The following is a 25,970-nucleotide window of genomic DNA, read 5'->3' as shown; positions in this document are numbered from 1 at the left end:
TTTCAGCTCTTTTGTCATCTTAAATTGTTCTCATTCAATAGGACTTCTGGGCAGACATGAAAAACTCTGGACTTAGTTCTATTTTGTGAAGGCAAAAATTCTGTTTGCCTTCACAATATAGTCACTCCTGATATGCAATCCATTATCTATCATGAAATGAAAACCATAATTTATTTCAGCATTTTATTAACAATATTATTTTTGCAGTGTTTATGAACTTGTTCAATCTAATGCAGCGAACTGAATTTAACATTAGAAATAATCAGATAATGCACCCCTATAATTAGCTCCCTTGTGGTTTAGGATTTTACTTCAAAAGTCTTTGTTAGATATGTGTTTTGCTGCACAATTGCGTATACCATATATAGGGGACTGGGTGAGCATCTTATAGGTTAGTCATGTCCATGTTCATATCCATGTTGCATTCTGCACATGAGTAAGGGAATGGGGTGATTAATCAATCTTCATAACCAATGTTGCGTGGCAGCCTGGTACTAGGTTTTTGTGTATAGTGCCTATTGATTACATCCGTCCAAACCTGACCCATACCAGTGCACCTAATTTCTCAGTCATTCCAGAGAATCTAAATATGTCATAAAAATCATGCAGGTCATTTTACCAAAGCTTGCTGGTTTTGAGACAAAATTACCTAACACCCTTCCCTTTTCATCTATGGCTAGTACTTACCTAATATCTTCCCTTAACTAGGTTATGAAATTAAAAAGTAACAAGGAATTGCAAATTTTCAGCAGGAGGAAACTTTAAATATGTATTAGCTGTAAGTACACTGTAAACCTTAATTATGGTTAAGATCGCTAGAGGTGTAAAAATAATCTGTCAGAAAGAAAAGCTGTTGGAGAAAACCATTCTATCGACCATCTTTGCTGAAAACAATGACAATATTTTCTATTGACCTACTGAATTTAGATACAGGACTTACCGTATATACTCGAATATAAGCCGATCCGAGTATAAGCCGAGGTCCCCAATTTTACCCCAAAAAACTGGGGTAAACTGGGGACTCGAGTATAAGCCGAGGGAGGGAAATGAGGCAGCTACCGGTCAGGGAAAGCCTCCCTCCCTCAGCCGAGAAGGCTGGCGGCTCCCCCGCCCCGCCCTCTCACTGCACCGGCAGGGCTTCCCCGCGCTAATGCAAAAGCCCGCCAAGTTTGCACCATCTGGTATAATGTGAAAAAAAGAAGAAAAAAAAAACCTCGAGTATAAGCCGTATATACTCGAGTATAAGCCGAGGGGACGTTTTTCAGCACAAAAAACGTGCTGAAAAACTCGGCTTATACTCGAGTATATACGGTACTTGCAAGTTTGTTATTAATAACGTATATTGCTTGGAGGAGAAATGCCAGATTTTGGCACTTTTCTTTTCTATCTCAATGGATCCTTTAGGACTGCCATCTCACATTTGATTTTGCTGTGAGCTCATTTGGAAAAGAGCAACAATCCTAGAATTATTTGTTTTGTGCAAAGAGAACCCTTACAGTACTTGCTATAAGTATTCTGGTAATTTGTAGGGGTGCACACAACATGTAAGTTATGTTTTGTTTTAAGATTATGTTAAACATGCATTTTGAAATATATTTCAAGTTGGCTGGATTCTGACAAAAGAAAACTGGAAGGGATTGATATATTTCAACCACGGGGACAGTAGGAACTTGGAACAAACTTTCTCCTCCATTAATTTTCATCCTGGTGCCATAAAAGTGTTGGACCGATCTAGGGTTTTATTTCAATGAAGATTTCTTTTACTTGTTTTTAAAAAATGCTGAGCTAATCTCACTAACATTCTTTCAGGTAGCAACTAATCTCTCCTTAAGGTTAAAAAAAAGTCAGCCAGGCAGGCAAAATCAGTTAACAGATTTGCTGTGCCTTCAGTTCATAGCCTACCTCTCAGGCACAGTGCCATTAAGTCAGCAACCCTTTGTCCCCTGGCAACTGTGTTTTCCATATACCATTAATTTGATGTGGAGAGAAGTCCCTGGCATTTATTCTCCAATTTTGGATTGTCTAGATGTGTTAGACTACATCTCCCCTTTCTCATTACATGCTGATTGGGGATGATGAAGTTTGTTGCCCAATGCATCTAGGCCATTGCATTTCAAATCTGGCAACTTTAAGATACATGGATTTCAACTCTCAAAATTCCTCAGCCACCACACTGCCTGGAGAATTCTGGGAACTGAAGTCCATACAACTTAAAGTTGCCAAATTCGAAATACACAGATATTGAGGTTAAGGAAAGCTATGAACTTATTACACTGGCTGTGGTGAGCTAACTAACACTTCTGTTACCATTATTCTTATCTCCCATTTTATCTCCCAGCTATTTTTAAATGCTAACAATAAGGTGGCAGACAAGAATGAGAAAGACCATGCCAACAAATTGCTGGCAGAAATGAATCAGGAACAGGTATCTCCTGCAAGTTCCATTCTGTTCTTAGCTGAAGTCAAGGTTCCCATGGCAGGTGGTTATGAACTGTTTCCTGGACTTCACTTTGAAAGAACTAGATGAGTTTTGACTTATTCACATGCAGTATTCACATGATATTTATTATTTTAGTTAACCCAAAACCCATGTTTTAAATCTAAATTAATTGTGCTTCGAGATAAGAGGTATCTAATCCATGTAATAATCCATGTCTTTTTTCTAAAACTGAGAAAAGTGAAGTCCAAGAATGGAATTCAAATTTGAAAACAATCAACTGGGTGATTCTTGTTTTTATTTTTTTACCTGTCCCTGCTTTCTTGACTCTCCCCTCCCCCCTTCCTTTTCATCTGTCTGTCTGTGCACTCTGGTGTAACAAGCTTGTGGGGCTTTCTGGTATCTCTGGAATTTGATTTGAAATCTTTATTCTATTGCCAAAAGATCAGAATTCATATTTCAATGGACAGTCTGAATCTGAGAGGGGAGATGTAATTGATGGATTTATTTTTTAATGTTTCCTTTATGAAGAACTGAACAATGTCAGTTATTTCTTTTTTTTTTTTTTGCTTCTTTTAAAAAAAGTTCTAGAGGCCTTAATATAAGAAGTTTGCATATAGTTAAAAGTTAATGTAAACTATGCAACTATCCAATTCTTTTAAATGTAATAGCAGTCAAGCATAATAGCCACAGTAGTTAGAATGCAGTATTGCAGGCTACTTCTGTTGCCTGCTGGCTGCCTGCAATTTGGCAGTTCAAATCTCACCAGGCTCAAGGCTGACAGCCTTCGGAGGTGAGGATCCAAATTGTTGAGGGCAATATGCTGACTCTGTAAACCGCTTAGAGAGGGCTGTAAAAGCACAGTATTTATTTATTTATTTATTTATTTATTACATTTTTATACCGCCCTTCTCCCGAAGGACTCAGGGCAGTGTACAGCCAGAATAAAAACAAAATATATACAATTTAAAACAACATTTAAAAAGAGCAAATTTTAAAGGCTGATTATTAAAATTTAGATTTAAAAATTTGAAAATATTAAGAATACCCAATTAAAATTCAACACTAATTATGCCAGTCCCACTTTAATAAATAAATATGTTTTGAGCTCACGACGGAAGGTCCGAAGATCAGGCACTTGACGCAGGCCAGGGGGAAGTTCGTTCCAGAGCGTCATTGCCCCCACAGAGAAGGCCCTACTCCTGGGGGCCGCCAGCCAACACTGTTTGGCGGACGGCACCCTGAGGAGACCCTCTCTGTGAGAGCGTACGGGTCGGTGGGAGGCAAAGGGTAATAGCAGGCGGTCTTGTAAGTACCCGGGTCCTAAGCCATGGAGCGCTTTAAAGATAGTTACCAAAATCTTGAAGCGCACCCGAAAGACCACAGGAAGCCAGTGCAAGCTACGGAGCAGCGATGTCACGTGGGAGCCACGAACGGCTCCTGTTACTACTCGCGCAGCCGCATTCTGGACTAACTGCAGCCTCCGGGTGCACCTCAAGGGCAGCCCCATGTAGAGAGCATTGCAATAATCCAGCCAAGACGTAACCAGAGCGTGAGTGACCGTGCATAAGGCATCCCGGTCAAGGAAGGGAGTAAAGCGGTATATAAGTCTTATTGCTGTTGCTATAATATATTTTTGCATAAAAGTTAATTTTAATGTATTATATATATATAATTTATTTATTGTTCAGGCTCACAAATTAACCAACTGATTTGAATGGCAATATACTTTATTTTAAATATATTTTAAATAGTAAAACTGTCCACCAATAAGATAAAGAAATCAAAAGACTTATGGTTCTTTTGAAAGGAAAGTACTGTGATATCTCTTGTGAGGCATGGGCTATGAAGTGAAGATACAATTGAAGTAAGGAATTAATTTATGCACACTTTAATACTACCCCAACTATCCACTAAGACCAAATTGTTTCTCACCAACATGTGTGACAAAATTTGCTTGATAAGAAGCTCCAAAGATTTTTATTTTTCATACCACCCTTCTGAGGTTGTCCATTTAAAACATGAGGAAAAACTGTCAGTCAGATTGTCTTAAATGAGTACATGTGAAGGGTTTTCTTCTCCTTGAAATGGCTTCCCTTCTCTTATCTCTTCTTGCTTACAGGTTGTGGTGTTATAAAATCCAATTCTTTTTCTGGGTTGTTGATTGGGAAGCATGCCAAGGAACATTTTTTCTTCATTGTGGCACAAGAAGGGTGGGGTGTGCCCATTGGAGTGTCAAATTTGTCCTTATATGCCTAATACATGGTATCTTTTTTGGTTTTTAGGTATTCCAGGGACAGCTGGACTGTTTGGCAGTATCAGCTATTCAGGCTCTCACAGCAGTGATGCACAGCTCTCCAGCTGCCAAGGTCAGCATGGCTTCCTCAGAGCAGTTGGAATTCTTGTCTTTGGATAGCTCTTTTATTGTACTTGCTGAAATGATGAGGACTAACAGTAGTCATATTATAGTTTGAAACAAATTACAGAAAGTGCAGCCAGTACAGTGAGGCAATGCTACTCAGGCAGATTTCACCATTTAGCAAAATGAAGAGGACTAGACTGGATGGTGGGTGTGGTAATTTTTAAATTACCCAAGAAGTATTTTAAGAAATCCAGCCCCTCAAGAAAATATCTAGGTTATAACTTTTCATCTTAATATAATAATATACAAATGTCAGGCTCTGATTTGTTTTATTCTTATATGGTAGCCGAGCATCTAAAAATTATGTTCTTCGCCTGTTCTTCACCTGTGGTGTCACTGTATGTCAGTGTTTTGCTTCACTGTCTTATTCTGCCACAGGATATTTACAATTCAACTGATTGTCACTAGATCTTTTCTGGCAGTCTCCCATCTTTCAGATAGCTTTTGCCTATCACAGCCTTCATCTTGGCTAGATAGAATGTGCTATTTACTGTTCTAAAAAGTCAACTCAATGGCATTTTTCTGCAGAATATCTCTGTTTTTGCCCACTGAAAAAAGCTGAATCAATTGCCCATATCTATCTATCTTTCTTTTTTATTTATTTATTTATTTATTTATTTATTTATTTATTTATTTTGTCACAACATCATATAAAAAGATTATATAGTATATAAACATATATATGAGTAAATATTAGGAGGTATAAGCATATATATATATAGGAAGAAGAAAAGAAAAACAATAGGACAGGAACGGTAGGCACGTTTGTGCGCTTATGCACACCCCTTATACTACTCTTTTATACTCTCTTTTATACTACTCTTTTATACTCTCTTTTATACTACTCTTTTATACTCTCTTGAGAACAAAGACCTGATCTCTCTTTTCTTGGCAATATGTGGTGGAAACTAGGAACATAACATCCTTGCTTACCATCACTTAGTGGATAACTCAGCAACAACTGAGTTGACTCAGCCTTCCATCCTTTATAAGGTAGGTAAAATGAGGACCCAGATTGTTGGGGGGGCAATAAGTTGACTTTGTAAAAATATACAAATAGAATGAGACTATTGCCTTATACACTGTAAGCCGCCCTGAGTCTTCGGAGAAGGGCGGGGTATAAATGTAAACAAAAAAAAAAAAAAAAACCAACTTTCAGAGACCTAGTAAAAATGTTCCCAACTCCAATTGTACTGCAGCTCAGCTTTCCAACCCCTATATAGAATCTGATTATTTTACTGTATTTATCTGGGGGTAATTCTTGACTATGTCAGCCCTTTAGTTATTATAATGAGTGTTTGAATATCTCAATAGCTTTTTTATATAGCAAAGCACAATCATATTCATTTAACAAGTAAATATTTTTGCCATTTGTATTCTTTTGAACCTCTACTCCTGTAATCTGGTTTTTAAACTTTTTCCTTTGTTCCATGCAACTTGCTTAGTCATTTTCTATCCTATTTGTATTTTTCATCTCTGAAAACATTTGTCAAGAAAATACATTCGACTTTGGCTATTGACCATAGTAAAAGTACTACTGTACTAACATATTAACTACTGGGGCTAAATTTGATTTTATATTGATTACTAAGAAAAAGCAAGTTGATTGAATTTTTATTCCAAATATATTAGAATTCACTTAAAATTATGATAGGCTGACAAAGTTGCAAAAAGGCATATATGGGAGCACATATATAAAGTATGCCTGGTTATGCTAGTAGAATTTGAATTGATCTTTATAAATCTTTATTATTTGTTATGATAAACATTGCCTTTCTTCGCTATATGCTGCTAATATATACTGATTTTACTCTTTAGGAAGTGTTCAAGGAACGAATTGGTTACGCCCATATATTTGAAGTTCTAAAATCTATGGGTCAGCCTTCACAAGAACTGCTTGAAGAACTTCTGAATATGGTGTGGTATTTTTCTTGTTTTGAATATCATTTAAGTATCATTTAACTAATATCTATGTTAAATTATTGCAGTCAAAACAACAGAGAATCTTCTGCCTCTTTAAAGGTTAACAAGATTTATTTTTTATACCCTCCAAATCATGTTGAAAAGTTGCTTGAGATATAACCTACGGTTTGCATACACACACACAGAGGAGTAAATTAAAACGATAACATTAGTTTGCTTTGCTGACTCATAATGCATACAAGATAGAAAAAGGACTTAGTTGTGTCTCTTATCTTAGTTACAGTTTGGATTTGCATAAGAGTGTCCCTAATCTGTATTTAATTTCAGTTCTTTTTTTCTGTTTGATGACTTTTATGAATTCATAAAAGTATGTACTTATGTGTAAACATCCGTACTTTACAGTATATGCTTAGGCATGCGTAAGTGTTCTGCTCATTCAGGGCTCTTGTTAACAGTCCAATATTCCATATTATCTAAATCTCTCTTTATTGCAGCAGATAAAAAAATTAAAAGGTATCATTTTAAAGGCTTACCAATACTTACCAATAGTCTGCTTTGGCAGACTAATTCCAGAGAGCTGGACAATCCAATAATAGAGATCTGACAAAGCTCAGCAAAAATTATTGAGAAAAATCAGTATATCTTTGAGGGGCCACAAGATTCCTTATTGTAGTCTGTCTTAAAAAATATTGTTCCTACGTATATCAAGTGCTTGCAGTAATCTTTAATTTGCTTTTCACCAGGCGGTTGAAGGTGACCATGCATCAGTTGGGATGTTGGGCATAAACAATGTTCAGCCTTTGTTGCTGCTAATCCAATGGCTTCCAGAGCTGGAATCGCATGATCTCCAAATCTTCATTTCAAATTTGCTGAAGCGGATTTGCTGCATTAACAGGCAGAGTCGTGCAATTTGCGTCAACACAAACATGGTCATCCGTATCATTGAAACACTCCACAAGCACCCTCAACTTCATGGAGCTTGTGCTGAGAACCTGATTGCTCTCTTGGGTTCTTTGGGGAGCCTGTCAATGAGCTCTGAAGAACTGCATCAGCTGATTCAGCTGTTAAGGACTGAAGACTCAAAGCTGGCTCATCCTTATGTCGTTCCTGTAATGCGTGCAATTCTTACAATGGCTCGAAAACAAAGCTTGGACAACGCCTTGCAGTATTTTGACTTGTCCCATAGCATGGCAGGCATAGCAGTGCCGGCTATTCACAAGTGGCCAGGTTCTGCATTTGCTTTCAATGCATGGCTTTGCCTGGATCAACATCAAATGATTCCAGATGCTACCAGCAAGGGTGGCAAGAGGAAGCAACTTTACAGGTATGGCTTCCTAAGTGGCCTGAATGATGAGTATATTTTTTGATCTTACTAATTTTCTACGTGTATTCTACACTGCATTGCCCTGATCAAATATTATTGTTGTTCGAAACAAAGAAAGCTAGCATGTTTCAAAGGATGTCCCAAATAGCATACTCTGTAGTTACCAAAATCAGGAGTTTCTAATGAATTCTTAATTAGTTTTCTAAGACCCCAAAAGTATAATGGTAATTGCACGGGCTCAGGGGCTAGGACTTTGAGCTTGTTGATCGAAAGGTCGGCAGCTTAGCGGTTCGAATCCCTAGTGCTGCTGTGTAACGGGGCGAGCTCCCGTTACTTATCCCAGCTTCTGCCAACCTAGCAGTTTCGAAAGCACATAAAAATGCAAGTAGAAAAAATAGGGACCACCTTTGGTGGGAAGGTAACAGCATTCCATGCGCCTTTGGCGTTGAGTCGTGACGGCCACATGACCATGGAGACGTCTTTGGACAGCGCTGGCTTTTCGGCTTTGAAACGGAGATGAGCACTGCCCCCTAGAGTCGGCAATGACTAGCACGTATGTGCAAGGGGAACCTTTACCTTTACCTTTTAATAATAAAAGTAAAAATAAGGGCAACTTCAATATATAAAAATGACTTGCCCATACAGTGGATTAAAAGCATAATAAAAAAACTAAACAACTCTAAATATGGAAATAATAGTGCATTGAGGAAACACATAGAAAAATACAATCCCAAAAACCATTCAAATGGAATAAAAAAATTGGCCTGGGGTAATTAAAAAAATAATACAGGAACATTGGCTAGGAGAAGAAATTGAGTTTTCATTTGTATTTTTTAACAGTTGTATCAATAAACAATTGGGGGTGACATTACTTAGAAAATATTTCTGAGTTATTTAAACCTACATTATATACAAAGATATGAGGATATATACGAATATATACAGATATATGTACTTCTACATATATACGTATGTACTGTCCAGTTTTGATTAAATTGTCAAGAGGACATATTTATGTTCAGTGGAATATTGTTTATAATAGAATGTTTGGAATTTAATATAGCATTACTGGAGATGAGTACCACCTACTAAAGTGGGTTCATAATTTACTATATATTTATGTATTTTAAAGGTGCTTTAAAGCCGGGGTCTCTAACCTTGGCAACTTCAAGCCTGGAGGACTTCAACTCCAGTAAAGCTTTGCTGGCTGGAGTATTTTGGGAGTTGAAGTCCTCCAGCTTAAACTGCCAAGGTTAAAGACCCCTGCTTTAAACCCACTCAGTTTCTGTGCCTAAAAATAAAATATTTTATAAAGAGAAATTATAGTGGCACCTAAGGATGGAATTATAAAAATGTTGCCTGCAGGAAATTTAGAGGAAGCAGACAGTGGGGTCACTTTCAGAAGAAGCTGGGTGTGTAGTAAGGTAGGAGCTCTGACAAACTGTTCCATAGCATGGTATCAGTGATGTGAATAGTTGTGACAGAACCTCCCTCCACCCCCAAATGTTAAGTGTGACTATCTGAGCATAAAGATGCCCTATTCGCTAAATCAGGCTTAAAGAATTGTTGATCATTGGACTTAGATTTGGTTATAGGGTGCGGAGGGCTGTGAGAGGGATGTTCAGAGCTCTCCTTCCTTGCCAACACCATTATTGCTTTGTTAAGTGAGTTATGAATCTATGCATTTGTTTCTGAATCTGTGGATGATTGCCTTTCCACATTTTGCCTCTGGTGCTGCTGGTGTTCTGCCTTCAGCTCCAGAAGAATCTGGTTTCTGAGAGCTTGCCTGCTCAAAAATTTAATTCTCGGGCTCAAAAAAGGTTCCACCCCTGATGTTAATTAGTAAGTGTTTTTTTACTGTACCAAAGATCCAGGATGGGTCTGGAAATTATGTGTGTATGCGTACATTAATAGGTTTTGTGTGTATAGTTCACAACATTCCATGTCTTAAATCTTGTTTTTTCTCTATAGCTTTTTTACAACTAGTGGGATGGGATTTGAAGCATTCATTACATATTCTGGAATGCTAGTAATTGCTGTATGTACAAAGAAGGAGTATGCTACTGTGATGCTATCAGACCATTGCTTCTATGATTCTCTTTGGGTAAGAGCGGATGTTTTGAGTTTTGTTCAGCTATAAAAGAGGGACTCAATGGATGGGTTAGGTCAGGGGTGTCAAACTGGGGCCCCACGGGCCAGATGCATCACACACTGGCCATACCCACCTGTGTTTTAGCAAAGGGGGAAAATGTCGTGATACGTCATATGAGGACAAGGTGACAATGCAGATTTGACACCCCTGGGTTAGGTGCTATTAGCATGGTTTAGACCAGGTTGTCAAACTCTATTTCATTGAAAGCTGCATCAGGGTTGTATTTGACCTTGGGCTGGATGGGCATAGCCAGGGTGGGTGTGGCCAGCTCAACATTGCTCGTGTCAGGGGCCCTCGTGGTGGCTCGAGCACTCGCATCCCTCCTGAGCTCTGTTTTTGCTGGCAGAGGGTTGCAGGAGACCGTCAGAGCTGAAAACTGAGCTTGAGAAGGCCTGTTTTAACTGGCATCGGCACTGCAGGCTGGTCCTTCATTTCCAAGGCAGCCCTGCGGGCCAGATCTAAGCACCCTATGGGCCAGATCTGGTCCCTGGACCTTGAGTTTGACACCCCTGATTTAGACTATTTCTCTAAAATGAAATGCAGATAATCATTTTTCCTGCCCTCTTAATTCCTGTTTTGTCTTTTCCCCCTCTTCTTTTCTTGGATCATTGTACTAAGCTTAGAAGTCTTCATTTAAGAATAACTTCCCTTAGCATCCAGACTGTCATACCTTCCCAGTTTAGATGCAATAAAAATGCACTATCTGAAATGCAAATTGAATGAGACTAGGATTGACTGATTAGTTAATTACTTAATTAATGGGTCATTTCTCAAGGAAGAGAAGGGTGGCATGCACAGATGCAGTGCTCCTGACTGTTTTTGCTTATTAAACCAAAATATGATGATCTACATGCAACCTTTTCATTGTCTTCTCTGCCTATCACACGTCTAGCCCAAATAATCATAGTACATGATTCATAAATCATTATTCTGACTGGCATTAATCTTGATTTAAATGAGCCTGGGAAACATTTTTTGCAGAACATAGCTTTAATCTGAAATGTGCAGTGGTTCTTTGTGGTGGCTCATGTTCATTTAACCTAAGATTATCAATATAAACAACCAGGAGAAAGAGATGCTTAAGGGATTTTGTGCAGGGCAAGGATGCAAGATGAGTGCAATGAGGGTTAAGTTACAGAATTCCTGCCCAGTCAGCTTAGCCTGGGAAATGATGCATCTTTACAATAGCTCAGAATAAAATAAGGGACTATCTGGCAGTCTGTTTTTTGCCCTCGAGTATTTGTTCTGCAGTTTTGCAGAATACTCTTATGTACTCTCAAAATTTTCTCTCCTGCCAGTTTCAATTTTAGCCATTTTTACCAATCTAAACAACAATGTTCCCATTGCTGACACTTTTACCTTCCTTCTTTCCTCCCAGTTCCCATCTTCATTGTCAACTCTATGATTGGGGTATTCCCCAACATGCTGGGGATTTGAAAATCAGAGTAGTAGCATGATTACTGAATTTCCTTTGTGAAGTTTGGCAGTGATTGAGTAAATGTTCCTTGATATAAAACAGTGATAGTCAACCAGGTCCCTACCGCCCACTAGTAGGCGTTCCAGCTTTCATGGTGGGTGGTAGGGGTTTTGTCCGGTACTGAAACACTTTCCTTTTTTTTAATTTAATTGACTTTTTAAATAATTTTCATAGCATTATTTAAAAACATTTTCATTAGATTTTCATAAAATTCCCCATGACAGTTTAAATTTCTGCTATTTACGGGACCGCCTACTGCTACCAAATACCTCCCACCGACCCGTGCGCTCTCACAGAGAGGGACTCCTCAGGGTGCCATCAGCTAGGCAGTGCCGTCTGGCGACACCCAGGGGAAGGGCCTTCTCTGTGGGGGCTCCCACCCTCTGGAACGAACTCCCTCCAGGACTTCGTCAACTTCCGGACCTCCGAACCTTTCGTCGCGAGCTTAAAACATACTTATTCATCTGCGCGGGACTGGATTAGATTTTAAAGTTATGGGTTTTAAGGGATTTTTATTATTTATACTATTTTAAATTTGGGCAATAGAATAAGTTTTTTAATTGTTGTTTTTAATCTGTACTTATATGTATTTTAACTGCCTGTGAACCGCCCTGAGTCCTTAGGGAGATAGGGCGGTATATAAATTTGAAAAAATAAATAAATAAATAAATAAATAAATTTCTGAAAATATACTATTGCCCACGTATAAGTTTAGTTCACATTACGTAAGTGAAACTAAATGGCGCTGTAGTGCGACTGCAAACAAAAGAGCCTCATCCCAGAATAGCTTGCGCATTCCCCCCCCACACCACCCAGCTGTAACAGACAAGCAGAGCTGGAAGCCAGTGGGGCCCCCCCCCAAACCCAATTCATGATGCGTGAGAGGCATGCGCAGACGATGATACATGGCACATTACTGTGGAACCGGTGGGCGGTTAGAAAATTTTACTACTAACAGAGATACAAAAGTGGGCGGTAGGTATAAAAAGGTTGACTACCCCTGATGTAAAAGAACAACATCAATTAGCCACTTGTAACTGTTCCATAGACATGATGATGATTCTTTGCTTAAATAATTTTTCAACAGCACAATATATGCATTGTTCACATGCCTGGGAAAAGGCCCTTTGGTCAAAGCCTTGTCTATATTTATGTAAATGGACAACAGAAAGTCTCAGCACCACTTAGATTTCCTGCCCTGAATGAAGTAAGTCTCTTTTTTGTTATTATTTGTATTTCTCCATTTCCTTAGAGCAGTGCTTCTCAAATAGTGGGGCGCGCCCCCCGGGGGGGCGCGAGGCTCCGTAAAGGGGGGCGCGTTTGACCTTGGCAAACACTGTCATAACAAGCTAAGCCCCGTATTTACAGTCGCGCGAGGGGCGCGAAAAATGTTTTTTTCTTCTTAGGGGGGCATGACAGAAAATAATTGAGAAGCACTGCCTTAGAGGCTTTTGCTGATGTATCACCATCTATCTGAACTTGCCACCTAGTCTTTGTCCAGCTAACAAAATGAGCTAATTTGACATGTGCATGTCACCTCAAAGTAGGATGACCTCCTACATTCCAGAATGATCACCAGTTTCTATGTGAACTGAACAGGGACAAGCTCTGTATGCCACAATGTCAGTCCTTCAGTATTTCTAGCCTCAGTGAAGGTAGAATCTTAATGTTTGAGACCCTGCATTGTTGTCTGCTAAGGCAGTATGTTACCTTCTCTTAAGTTTCTTAAACTTATGAATTTGCCAGGTTTGGTTTGCCAAGTTAATTTTTTCCCCATGCTTTAAGTTTTCATTGAAATACATATGCATGATTCTCCAAATTGTTTATATTCTTTTCAGTTTTGTCTACCAGAGAAATATATTTTATAATTTTTTGAAATATAATATGTTTCATGAAATATTTCACGAACATGGGGGGTTTGTATAGGTTTATCAATAATATACTTTTTCTTGGTAATATATATTGCAAATTTGGAAAAGTAAGTGTCAAATGATAAATTTTATTTTTTGTTTTGTTCAAAACTCCAAAATTGAGTAAAATCTCATTCAAAGGTAAATTCTATCTTTTTATGGTAGAGTTCTCTGTGTATGTGAATATCCTTGGTAGAAACTCCTATTTTCAGCTATTTTATCATCTGAGAAGTGACAGAAGGCAACTGAACCCAGGAACCTGTTGGTCAAAGCCTGTTGGCTAAGGTAGCTTCACTGAAATCCCCTTGATAGATCTGGGTATATAGGCTAATCTTTTCTTCTTTTTAAAAATTATTGACCAATTTATATTTTCAAATTAGCAGTAACCTCAGCAAACATCTCTTCTAGACACTGAGCCAAATTTCTTAATGTTTTCTCTAGAATTCTTGATAGACATTTATTTGGGGATATACAACTCATGTTTAAGTTGGGTAATATTTTTCTCCATGATCAGTTCTTCCCTTCTTCTGTGACCTATTTCCATATTAATGAGAAACAAATAAACAAACAAACAACTCATTTTCCAAATAAAATGACCCAAATTTTAAATTTAGCAGCAGACATCTAAAATGTAATATGGCAGAAATGTAGTTTGCAACCAAAACAGCTGTTTTTAAACACTGCCAGAAGGAAACAGATGGGATCAAACAGCTGTTTTGGACTGAAATGAAATACGTTATACTAATGTTTTGAAGAAATATCTGGGACAGTGTATCTATAAGTATAATGAATTCTTCTCTGCTTCCCCATCCACTTCACATACAGTGTTTACGTCAGTGTGGTCCTAATAAAGGATGAAGTATAAAAAGTGATGAGACTTTACAGTAAATGAGCATATTTATCAGAGAAAAGGTGTCATATGTAGCATAAAATGAGGGGGAAATTAATTTCCAAAACAGTGAAAATATCCATCCATCCATCCTATTTATGTAGCTCTCACAAAATGTGATTCTGGGTAGCATAAAATTAAAAACAAATCATAAAATGAACAAATTAAAAACATCCCACAATTTAAAGACATCAATATTATTATTAAAAGTCTAGAAGAGAGCATATTCAGTATAGCTGACATTGTAGCCACCTCAATAATTCACCATTTCTTGAGATTACCAAACCTATTGACACAACCATGTTTTGAGGGACATCAGAATGGGGCAAGTCTCATCTCAGGAGGAATGATATCCCACAGAGTGGGACATTTAAAGAAGCACCTTAAAATTACAGCTATCTCCCAATCAGGGGCAGGCATATTGTGGCTCCTAGAGTCCTTTTTTAGGTACCTAAAACCCTGTTGCCCATATTGTATATATGTGTGCTTATACAGACAACCCTTTTGCCAGTGAGACAAAAAGACTCTGGGTACATACGTATATTATCTTCTTTTAAACTCATTCTCTAGATTATATTGGCCACGTTAAATCTGAATGTGTCTAATCTGATTTTAATTGTTCATCTCTTTTTTTCCACTGGGGAAAAAATTCTCTAGCCGTTTACTTCTTGCTGCATTGGTTCAGCTGGTCAGAGAACAACTCTTCCTCCACCATCGCAAATCCCGGACCCACCTTTTTCATCCCCAATTATACCCCCGCGGACCTCATTTGGGGGGATCCTTGGACCAGGCAGCTGGAGTGGCCTGCTGGGGAAACCAGAACTTATCACCAAGCTGATCTCCGCAGGAACTCAAGATAGTGAGTGGGGCTGCCCCACTTCTCTGGAAGGCCAGCTTGGCTCTGTTATTATATTCCATGAAGCCTTACAGCTATCTCACATCAAAGCCTTATATTTGACAGGTGAGCAATTTCAGTGGGAGATTACTTTTTCCATGCTGTTGTTTATCTCTTTGTTTCTCTGATCTGACCATTGCATTTCATAACTATTTCACATACAGTTGTTGGGTTTGTTTGCTTTTTGCCTTTTATGAAAAAAAACTTGACTTGATCCTCCTGTGTTGTGTTCTGCTTTCTCACTACTTTATGGACTTAACCACCCACACAATATAATGCGTATGTTCTAGTGTTCATTTTACAAATCCTCCTTCAATTTCTTGTTAAAAGGGAACCCTGGATAATACTACCAATCCGTATCTGACTCACATCTGTGAAAATATTGGGCTTAAACACAGTAAAAGCTTGCAAAGAATATTCATGTGTCTCAGGCTGAATTGTAGAAGCATGAAGTATATGTTGTATTGTTGAGTATTATGACTGCAATAATTCTATTTTATTCCAAAAATAAGTATAAAGTAGTGATGAAGTTCCCCTCCCTTGGGGGATGTTTTTAATTTTTTTTGAAGATTAAAATGAGTGATTGCTAAAAATATTACGTGTTGATCTAATCTACCACTGATTTTCTCTGTTCGGCTGAGAATTATGGGAGTTCAGTACAGCTACAAAATTCCAGGTTATGAAATGCTAAATCTAAGCAACATGTAACTTGTCTTTTAAGATAAGTATGACCTTAGAAAGAAATGAAATTCCCCATTTAGGTCAGAAAACAAATTTGAAATGTTACCTAGAAATAGAAGCATTCACTCACCTTTCTGTTGCCTGTGTGAATTGGTCTGCTGCTTTTAGTGTGGAGAGACAGGTTCAAACTTAATTTATTTGAAACAAGAGGGAATGTAATTAAAAATGTGACTACAAATGTAAATTCTTCAGTGTCTGTTTTCTGTATGTTGAAGGTCCAAATTGTTTAACTCCTTGGAAGTCCCAAGAATCTGAACTGGCAGATTTGCCCAGCAAAATACTTCTTCACTATGCTCCTAAGGTAGCATTTAACATATTTTTCATCTATCTCGTAAATGTGATTTAGCATTAGAAGTAGGGAAACTGGAGGAAGGTCATTTAACCTCCAGCTATTTGCCGTGCTAACCAAGCAAAAAGTCCTCTCTTCTGAAGTAGAATGCCAGTTGCCAAGAATGAATGAAGGTTCTTTCCTACTTTGTGGCATTTCAAATACTTTCAAATTTTTTTCAAATACTTCGAATTTTAAGCCTATTCATCCGCTATAAAAATATTGTGAAAAGCTTCATGCAGATCATCAACTACAGTATATTTTTCAGATTTAGTTAAGTACCCTGTTGCTTTTAAATAGAATATGTACAATGAACACTGCCTTTTAAGCATAAAAAAACAAAGGCATTCTTCAAAAGGAGTAGTAGGCGCGGTGAACATGGGGTGGAGATTGCTTAACAATGTCTTCTAGCAGATTTGAAGCAAGTCAATCAGTTTGGGATTGAATGTACTAGGGCATTACTCTGTACTCCCTCTTTACTGGGATAAGTATCTACCTAGCAGTCACAGATGTGTAAATGCCTGGCAAGTGTATAATTGCTGAATTAGGAGCAAAACTTTTCTTTCTTTCTTTCTTTCTTTCTTTCTTTCTTTCTTTCTTTCTTTCTTCCTTCCTTCCTTCCTTCCTTCCTTCCTTCCTTCCTTCCTTCCTTCCTTCCTTTCTTTTTTTCTTTCTCAGTCACCTATCACACAGGATGTGACTCTGGGTAGCCTACAATTAAAACAAACCATAAAGTGAGCAATCTTAACATCATCCACAATTAAAAAACAATATTATTATTCAAAGATTATAAGAGAGTGTATTCAATGTTGCAGACAGAGTAACTACCTCATCAGTTCCCTGTTCCTTGAGATCCCCAACCCTGTCGACAACCACCACTTTTTGAGGAAAGGCTACAAAGGATGAGATCGGTGTCACTTCAGGAGGAAAGATATTCCACAGGGCAGGCACCAGGGCAGAAAAGACCTATCTCCTGTCCCTCATCAGATGGAACTTTTTAATAGATGGGAACTGCAACATACCTCTTCTGCCAGATCTTATGGGACAGGCAGATAAAATCAGAAATAATAACTCATGGTTATGGTAGCACATAGAAAGTATTGCTGGTTCATGAGGTTTTTTGGGGAGGAGTTGTTTTTCATTGGGTTTCATATAAAAAAGAGTGCAAAAGATAAGCTCTGGTCTGCTTTATGAATGTGTTATAGCCCATTTCTTTTTCTTTTTCAATGGATAGGCCTGCAGAAGCCCTATCTGTCTTGACCTTTCTGCAAATCTTTTACATGGGAGGTTAACAGGGAACAAAATAGTGAACTGGGACATCAAGGTGAGCATTTCCAGTGATTTAATGCTAAAAGCTGTGTTGCTTTATATGACCTGGATGAAAGCAATGTTATGAGAAATTTCCATATCATACCGTGACAATGCATGGCATTAGGAACTGATTTCTCATTTCATTTTTATTTGGAGGTGAGGGGAATTATATATAAAAAAAGGGTTGAACATGACAAAAGCTAAATATAAAGTTGCATATGTTCCAGAATGATTTGATAGGGGTAGATTTCTGCTTAATAGTGATAGTTCCAGATGATAAAAGAAGTTCCTTCTGCAGACAGATGGACTTTAGATTCATCTCTGTAGTTCTGTAGAATGTTAGTCATGGCTGATATCTTTGGCTAAATCACTGAAAAGTGAGTTCAGACCCCCTTTTCTTAAAGTATTTGTACAGAACTGGGATTTTTGTTCCATATCTTGAAAAAAAATTAAAAATTGGATCTTTCTAGCTGAAACTTGAGAATCTGGATTAGCTAACTGCTCCCCTGAGAAGTTGAGCTAAATGCAGCAGCTCGTTATTGATTGATCTGGAACCATTTGTAGTCTTTTGTGGATCTTTATTTTCTCCTATGAAAATGCATTAAAAGGTGTGTTTATCTGCGTTGATGCCATGCATTGATTTTTTTTCCTGAAAAAATGGCTCATTTTTTCCCCTAAAATCCAAACTTCTCTAGGACCTACTACAGATATTTCTGACACATCAATTGTTCCGTGGTGTTCTAATACTTTTATGCAGTATAACATGTCTTTAAAAAGCCTTTCCTGTTGTTGGTTTCAGACTGGTGATTATTTCTTCTCCCTTTGTTTCCCTCACCCTGTTGTATTTCTAAAGGATATGATCAACTGCATAGGTGGATTAAATATTCTGTTCCCATTATTGGAGCAGATCAGTTACCTTGATGGACAGTTTTCTGAGAGGCCAGAGGTAGAAGCTCTGCCCCATGAATTGTTGACACCTGTTGAAGGAGATTGGGTTGTATTAACCTCCACCAAAGCTTCAGGTAAATCAGGGGTGAAATCCAGAAGGTTCGGACAGGTTCTGGAGAACGAGTAGCAGAAATTTTGAGCAGTTCGGAGAACCGGCAAATACCACCTCTGGCTGGCCCCAGAGTGGGGTGGGAATGGAGATTTTGCAATATTCTTCCCCCAGAAGTGGGGAGGGAATGAGGATTTTGCCGTATCCTTCCCCTGCCATGCCCACCAAGCCATAACATGCCCACTAAGCCACGCCCACAGAACCGGTAATAAAAAAATTTTGGATTTCACCACTGAGGTAAAGGACATAATTAGCCTTTTCCATCATTTCAAAGAGAGCAGTAGACCAAGCAGAGATGCATTCCCTGGTTTTAATATCTTTTTTCATTAGGTGATAGCTCTACTTTTTTTGCCCTTGAGCTAAAGTCTGCATTCCATTTTTACAGAGGCTCGTTTGGAGAAGAACATCATTGCAACCTTCATCTTGATGCTAAAGCATTTTATTCAAAGGCATCCAATCAACCAAGATAATCTTATTCACACTCATGGGGTTGCAACGTTAGGAGTCCTTTTGCAAAAGGTATCCCAAGCTGCAAAATAATTTGAATACTGTATATTGTGAGCTTTTGTTTGAATATCAAGCCCAAGTTTCCATCTGTGAGATTGGAAAGTTATAATTGCTTTAAATTACCATTTTGTGGGGCAAATTTTGATCTGAAGTTTGAAATACTTTTAGAGGTTCATCTAGTTTTTTGTAAGCCTTTTGTTTTAGGAATAACAAAAATGCTCAGAGAAAAAAAAAAAGATAATGAAGATACTTTGTTTCAGGCTATATTGGATGGACCTTCCAAATATCTTATTTGGGTAATTTGTCTATTCTTCATTGTGTTACAAATGTATCTACAGTACATAGATAGTTTGGGGCTGGATGATAATCTCTTTTTGCTTACTTTACTCCCACTCAGGTTGTGCATAACATTGTTAGATTGATGCTTGAAGGCCAGCAGGGGAAGGTGGGAGGTTGTCAGGAAGAACTTTGCTGGGGGAGGACAACTATTACAAACATTTCTGCTGAAAACTCGGCAGACTTTTCTCACAAATGAACAAGCAAACAATAAAAAATCTTTGACAACAGCCTATTGTTTGAAATATAGAAATCACTCCATTTGGTTGTTTTCTTCTTAATAAACAATGTAGTCCCTCCTTTTTAAAGGTGCCCAGCAGATTCATGGATGTGAATGTACTAATGGCAGTCCAGTTATTGATAGAACAGGTCTCTGTGGCAAAAAATGTCCAGCTTTTGCAGCAAATGCATCAGCACCTACTTTTTGACTTCAGCATATGGAACCGTGGGGACTTCCCATTCCGAATTGGTGAGCTTGTAAATGTTGTAACGGTTATGATTTTACTTAGTGTTATATCCTGTTTATTGATTATATAAGCACTCAAGGAAACACAACACAACAATACCATCAGTACAATTGAAATCAAAAGGAATATAGTTTTACTAGACAACCCATGGCCCATTGGGTCATCTTTCAGAAGTATTTTCTTACCTAAACAAAACAAACAAACAAACGAACAAACCAGAATGAGCATCGCTGGGTAAAAAAAGTAGTGGGTGTAAGAGTGACTTCTGATTTCCTGCCAGCTTCCCCATTGACTTTGGTAGCAGGGAGTATCAGAAATTACAATCAGCTAAACATTGTGATAGTGCAGTGGCCACAACTTTGTGAGTACAACTGAGATCAAGATCCTTGAAATTTCAGTTACAGGGGAGTAATGAGTCTTGAATTTTGTATGCACTCTTTAAGTTAGCCAATTTGAGGCACCTTATTCAAAACCTTTTGTGCAATGATGTACTTTTTGGCTAATTGAAAATTACAAGCAGACAAACAGGAGATTTATAGTAGTATATGGATAGATATTCTTAAAGTGGACACTGAAACATAAAATGCTTTGATTGTAATGGCCTCTACCTAGTTCTAAAGTAATATAATTAGACTGGCATGTTACAGACTGAATCCAATGAAAAGGGGATGAAGGCAAGATTTTTTATTTCACCCCATTGCTGCTGAGCTACAAATAGGGAGCTACATATCATTTAACCCTTGAGTATTTTGCCTTCCTTTTCTTGAACAAGAGTAAAGCAATAGAATCTGTGCCATCTCCCACTGGATTATATGGAATGAAAAGGCCTTTTCTGGATTTAGATCAGGCTTCCTTGGGCAGCAAGTAGGAAGAAAATAAAAGCTGATAATTGCCTCTAAAAGATGTCATGCTCTGTGAACACAACTCATGCTTTTAGGCTCTTAGCTGTACTTACTTTAAACCATGGCTTAAACTGTTCTTCTAACCAGCTTTCACTTTGACTTTGCTTGTTGGAAGTCCCCTGGGGACGTCACAAATGGTGATCACGTGACCCTGGAATGCTGCAACTGTTGTAAATACATATAGGTTGCCAAGTGTCCAAATTTTAGTTGTATGACGTGAGGGCGCTATGATGGTTATAAGTGCAAGGGCTGGTCATATGTTGCTTTTTTAAGCACCATTATAACTATGAATGGTTGTTAAACAAGCGGTTCTAAGTTGAGAACTATCTGTATCTAATCAATGATCCATACAATTTACAAGTGTAGCTAATATAACTCTGTTCTAATTTCCTTTTTAGGCCATATCCAATACCTTTCCACAATTATCAAAGATAGCAGAAGGCTCTTCCGGAAAAAATATGGTGTGCAGTTTTTGTTGGATACTCTGAGAATTTATTATGGGTATGGAATCTTGTATTCCTTTTTTGACTTGGGCTTTGCTTTTCAAAGTCTTTTTCTACATGCTGGAAACTCTTTGAATATTTGAAAGACACCATATAAATATTGAGTTGCTGTAATAGTTGCATATTATGATTAGTAATATTGTGATTTTTGCATCCTTTCACTGTCCATTTACTCTGTGGGACTTTTCCAAAGAAAATTGCAAAGAGTACAGGACACTGTTTGTATCTTTTCAGGGAGGAGCCTAATCTTTTTCTAATTCCTTATTCTGCATTCATAATTGATGCAACTCATTATGATATTATATGGGGGAACAAAGTGCCTTCAAGTGCATAAATGCATACCAATTCCAAATTGTCTGAGGATGTATCTAGTTAGTAGGTGTCCAGAATTTCTTGCTTTTGTGTAAAATTGAAATTCTGATATAAATAGAATTTAAAATAGTTGATATCTGCTGCTCTCATCTGGGAACTGCAGCTGGCAAGTATCTGTAACATTACAGCAGTTGTGTTCTTCTGTAATTGGATATAGGATGGATGTACTGGAATGTCGTATATTGAATTCACACGTTGCACTAAGCTATGATTTACTTCATTGTGGTTTTAACTGTAGTTTATTGAATAAACCACAATTATCTAGGTTCAGTTGCATAAGCAATGGCTTAAAAATGCCTTAAGAGATCCACACAGTAAACTAGGTTGAAACTATGTAAACTGCATTGTAGCTTAACCATTATGAATGCCCCCTCCCAACTGATTGGATATCCTGGCATATGTTAAATCTTGTCACGTGTTCTAAATGATCGCCAGTTAAGAAAACACTGACATCTAGCATTTCTTCAAGGAGCAACAAACCTGTGAGGTAGGTGCAGCCAGAGCAGCATTGGCCTAAATTCTTCCAGCAAGTTCATGGCTTAGTATGAACTAGTTTACCTAAGGTTTCATAATAATCTTTTCTTGGAAGAGTATCCCATTTAGGATTTTTTGTTTTGTTGAACTGTATTTTATTTTGAAAATAAAATAAACAACCTCTCTCCAAATGCTGACAATAAACAAATGTTCAATTTAAAATCATACTATAGCATTCATATTAAAAATATGTTTAAATGGAAAAAGTAAAATACATCCAAGCAAGGGCTTTATAAAAGATTACTTTCCCCCATGTCTTTATTTTTATGCCTTTTAAAGCTCTTACATTTGAAATCCATGTATTTACTCATTTTGCTGTCAGTCTGGAAATCAACCCTGAAATTCTGTCCTGACGACATCAGTGTAATGGATACAAGTACTTAAGGAACAAGAGAGAATGGCTTGTGAAAAGAAGTACATTAGAACTGATTTCTGTGTTTCAATTGACAATCCTTGTTTCTGTTAGAAACCACTCCAGGGACAGTGACTTGCTTCCAGATGATCTTAGAACAATCAGGACATCTCTGTATGGTTTAATCAAATACTTCTTGACCAAAGGTGGGACACACGTGGAAGTCCAAAGCGTCATGGGATACATAGCAGCCACTGGTGATGAGGAGCAGGTAACTTTCTATGTCTCTGCTCTTCATCCCATCTTCCCTCTTTTGCTGTAATTGTCCATAACGATGGAAGGAGGCATCACCATCGATAAAACAGGTGCAATGAATAAGGGGATAGCCAGAATCATTGAAGGTGCATGTATTTCACAGATTAACCAACCTCCCTCAATTCCTCTCTCCACTGCACAGGGATAGTATTGTGAGGGTGCAGTGTTTGCACATATTTGTCTGGTATGCCAATTGTACCCTTTCCTGGACCACGAGGCCTTGATCACAATCACTCATACCTTGGTCATTTCCCATTTGCATCTATTTATTTATTTGTCAAATTTTGGAACCGCCGATCTCATTCTCTGAGTGACTATAACTTCCAGTGGGATGCACAATAATAATAATAATAATAATAATAATAATAATAATAATAATAATAATAATAATAATAATAATAATAATAATAATATAATTTTTATACCGCCCTTCTCCCGAAGGACTCAGGGCGGTGAACAGGCAAAATAAAAACAACAATCAAATATATACAATAGAATAAAATATTAATTAAAAAACTTATTTAAGTTAGCCCAATCTAAAAATACTTTTAAAATCCCAAAACTTAATTTAAAAATTTAAAACCCTAAAAACACCTAAAATTCTATGCCAGTACAATGCAGCGGAGTGTATAATGATGGGTAAACCCTTAGGTTTACCCAGGTTAGATGTCTGTTGCATGAGCTGCAGTGGCTTCTGGTTTCCTTCTGAGAGAAATTCAAGGGGCTGTTTGTTGTTTTTGAGGCTTTATATGGCACAGGGCCAGATGATCTGTGGGACTGCATCTCCTTAAGAACATCAACCCTCCTACCAGTTTTGATAGGGCGGGCACACTCCTGATCCCTTCCCTTAAATATTGCCGTTTTGTGGAATCTAGGAAGCATGCCTTTTCCATAGAAGCTCCTGCCCTAAGGGTCACCCTTTCCCCTGAAGTTTGGAAGACACCAGCCTTCTAGCCTTTCCCAAAAACTCTTTAAGACCTGGCTTTTCCCCCAGGCATTGAGATAGAGTGAGATTGATGAGAGCATGGTAGGTGCACTGTTTGTAAAAGTTTATTATGTTCCCAGGTTTTTATTATTTGTGGTTTTAATCGATAGGTGCATATATTAATTGTATAATGATGCTATTTTAGATGTTGCTCTGGAGCTACCCAAATTTTGGTTTAAGATGGGTGACTATATAAACGTGATAAATAAATAAATAAATGCATAAATAAATACTGCAGCACATAACATAGTGAAGGTGTGATGTTTGCTGTTCATAAGTTCTTAAATGTAGATCCAAAACTCATTTTGCTCAATTCTTTTCTCAGCATCCAGAGTTCTGTTGTTCCTTTCTTGCGGTAATTTAAAGAATTAGACTAAGGTCACCTCTAAAACCAACATTTGTTAACAAATTACTTACTATCTCCACAAACTAGATCCATGGCTGCTGTGTCTAGTCTGGATCTTTCCTTTTCCTTCACAGAAGTTGCCCTGTTGGGAGAAGCAATAAGATTGCTTGGTGAGGATGTCTTGCTGTGGCTGGAATGCTCAAATATCAGAAACTCCTACCAAAAAAGTTGAAATCTATCCTGTATCATCATCATCAGTTTTCTGGGTGTATTGTAGTCATTTCTTGAAGGTTGCGTAATCTGTTTATTTTGTGGAAATCCACTAAGATTTCAGGAGCCCATTTCTTATACGCCAGGTGGTTGTTAGAAAGTTGCAAGAATAAGTTGGTTTTGGGCGTGGGTGTGGGTGTGCGCGTATGTCTGTCTTCTTTTCTCCATCTCTTTTTCTTTTATGCTTCAGTTTTTAGGCTGTGAGTCTAAGGAGAGGTCTTTTCTTTTTATTGATTGATTTAAAAACTGCTCTGAAAACCTTTCCAGATAATAATGTAATAGGTTACAACAGAATAGAAGTTTTCACGCAAAACATTGTTGGGAAGGCTATGGGGTTATGCGAGGCTCCTCAAACGTTAACAAAATCCATCACTTTTTCTTGTGCTTTTTAAAATCATTTGACCAGTCATGTATTTCCTTACCTCCTGTTCTTGCAGATCTCTTTATCTCTGCTACAAGCATCTGTATAGATGAGATTCAAAGTTCAGTTATATTCTGAAAAAATGACTTGTGTCTGAATAACTGGGGCAACTTGTAACAGGAGTTGTTTCTGTTTGCATTTTTAAACATACCTGTATTTTCAGGTATGTTTAAAAATGCAGCTATTGTTGCATTTCAGGTGACTAACGTTGTTTGAATGATACTGAATGTCAGGAATGACTTGCATTCTAGATTCATAGATGATGATCTGTACGTGCCTTTTTTCTCTTTTCCCCCCAAGCTCTGTGGGATTCTAGATATGCTCTTCAGCCTGCTTAACACCTGCCCAACCAGAGACCAGCTTTTCTTATTGCTTTTTGAGCCAGGAAATGCAGACATCCTTTATGCTCTTCTACTGAATCAGAGGTATTCTGATAGACTACGAGAACTTGTGTTCAAGGTAATTTTGTTTTACATGTCTCCTAAAGTAATTGATAATATTAGCAAGGTTGTGCATTTTTATATAAAACATGGGTTTTTTAAAAGAAGAAACAAGGCATAACTCCTCTTTCAAATTACTTTGCATTAAGTTTAGGGAATTGACAAAACCTTTTTCTTCTGGGACATATTTGGAAGGTGGATACAATATAGAGAGATGTCGATGTGTCTTAAGTAGCTGAGGTCCATGAGGTCAGGCAAGAAAGCTTAATCTGACTTCCATATGAGATTTGTGTTTCTTCATCTCATTTTCTGACAAAATCACACACAAATCTAGTTCAGTTTTGTAATTTGCAG

General features: G+C 37.8%; 1 protein-coding gene across 4 annotated transcripts in view; it reads left to right on the top strand.

Moving 5' to 3' along the window:
* Positions 1–25,970, top strand: part of NBEAL1 (neurobeachin like 1) — a 112,834-nt gene that overhangs the window by 40,669 nt on the left and 46,195 nt on the right. For 3 of the 4 annotated variants that reach the window (XM_058186923.1, XM_058186932.1, XM_058186941.1), the window contains 14 exons: positions 4,723–4,806; positions 6,678–6,776; positions 7,526–8,106; positions 10,078–10,210; positions 12,823–12,942; positions 15,192–15,495; positions 16,386–16,471; positions 17,733–17,822; positions 18,663–18,831; positions 19,252–19,385; positions 20,019–20,178; positions 21,477–21,579; positions 22,954–23,110; positions 25,477–25,635. In XM_058186923.1, the coding sequence (XP_058042906.1) occupies positions 4,723–4,806; positions 6,678–6,776; positions 7,526–8,106; positions 10,078–10,210; positions 12,823–12,942; positions 15,192–15,495; positions 16,386–16,471; positions 17,733–17,822; positions 18,663–18,831; positions 19,252–19,385; positions 20,019–20,178; positions 21,477–21,579; positions 22,954–23,110; positions 25,477–25,635 (2,379 nt within the window). Of the gene's footprint in view, positions 1–2,338; positions 2,426–4,722; positions 4,807–6,677; positions 6,777–7,525; positions 8,107–10,077; positions 10,211–12,822; positions 12,943–15,191; positions 15,496–16,385; positions 16,472–17,732; positions 17,823–18,662; positions 18,832–19,251; positions 19,386–20,018; positions 20,179–21,476; positions 21,580–22,953; positions 23,111–25,476; positions 25,636–25,970 lie in introns of all 4 variants that reach the window. The other variant, XM_058186949.1, reaches the window with a different exon arrangement.

Source organism: Ahaetulla prasina, chromosome 1 (assembly GCF_028640845.1).
Source record: "Ahaetulla prasina isolate Xishuangbanna chromosome 1, ASM2864084v1, whole genome shotgun sequence".
In the NCBI taxonomy this organism is placed as follows: Eukaryota; Metazoa; Chordata; class Lepidosauria; order Squamata; family Colubridae; genus Ahaetulla; species Ahaetulla prasina.
Note: the sequence above shows the minus strand (reverse complement) of the source record. Positions and strands in the feature narration are given on the sequence as shown.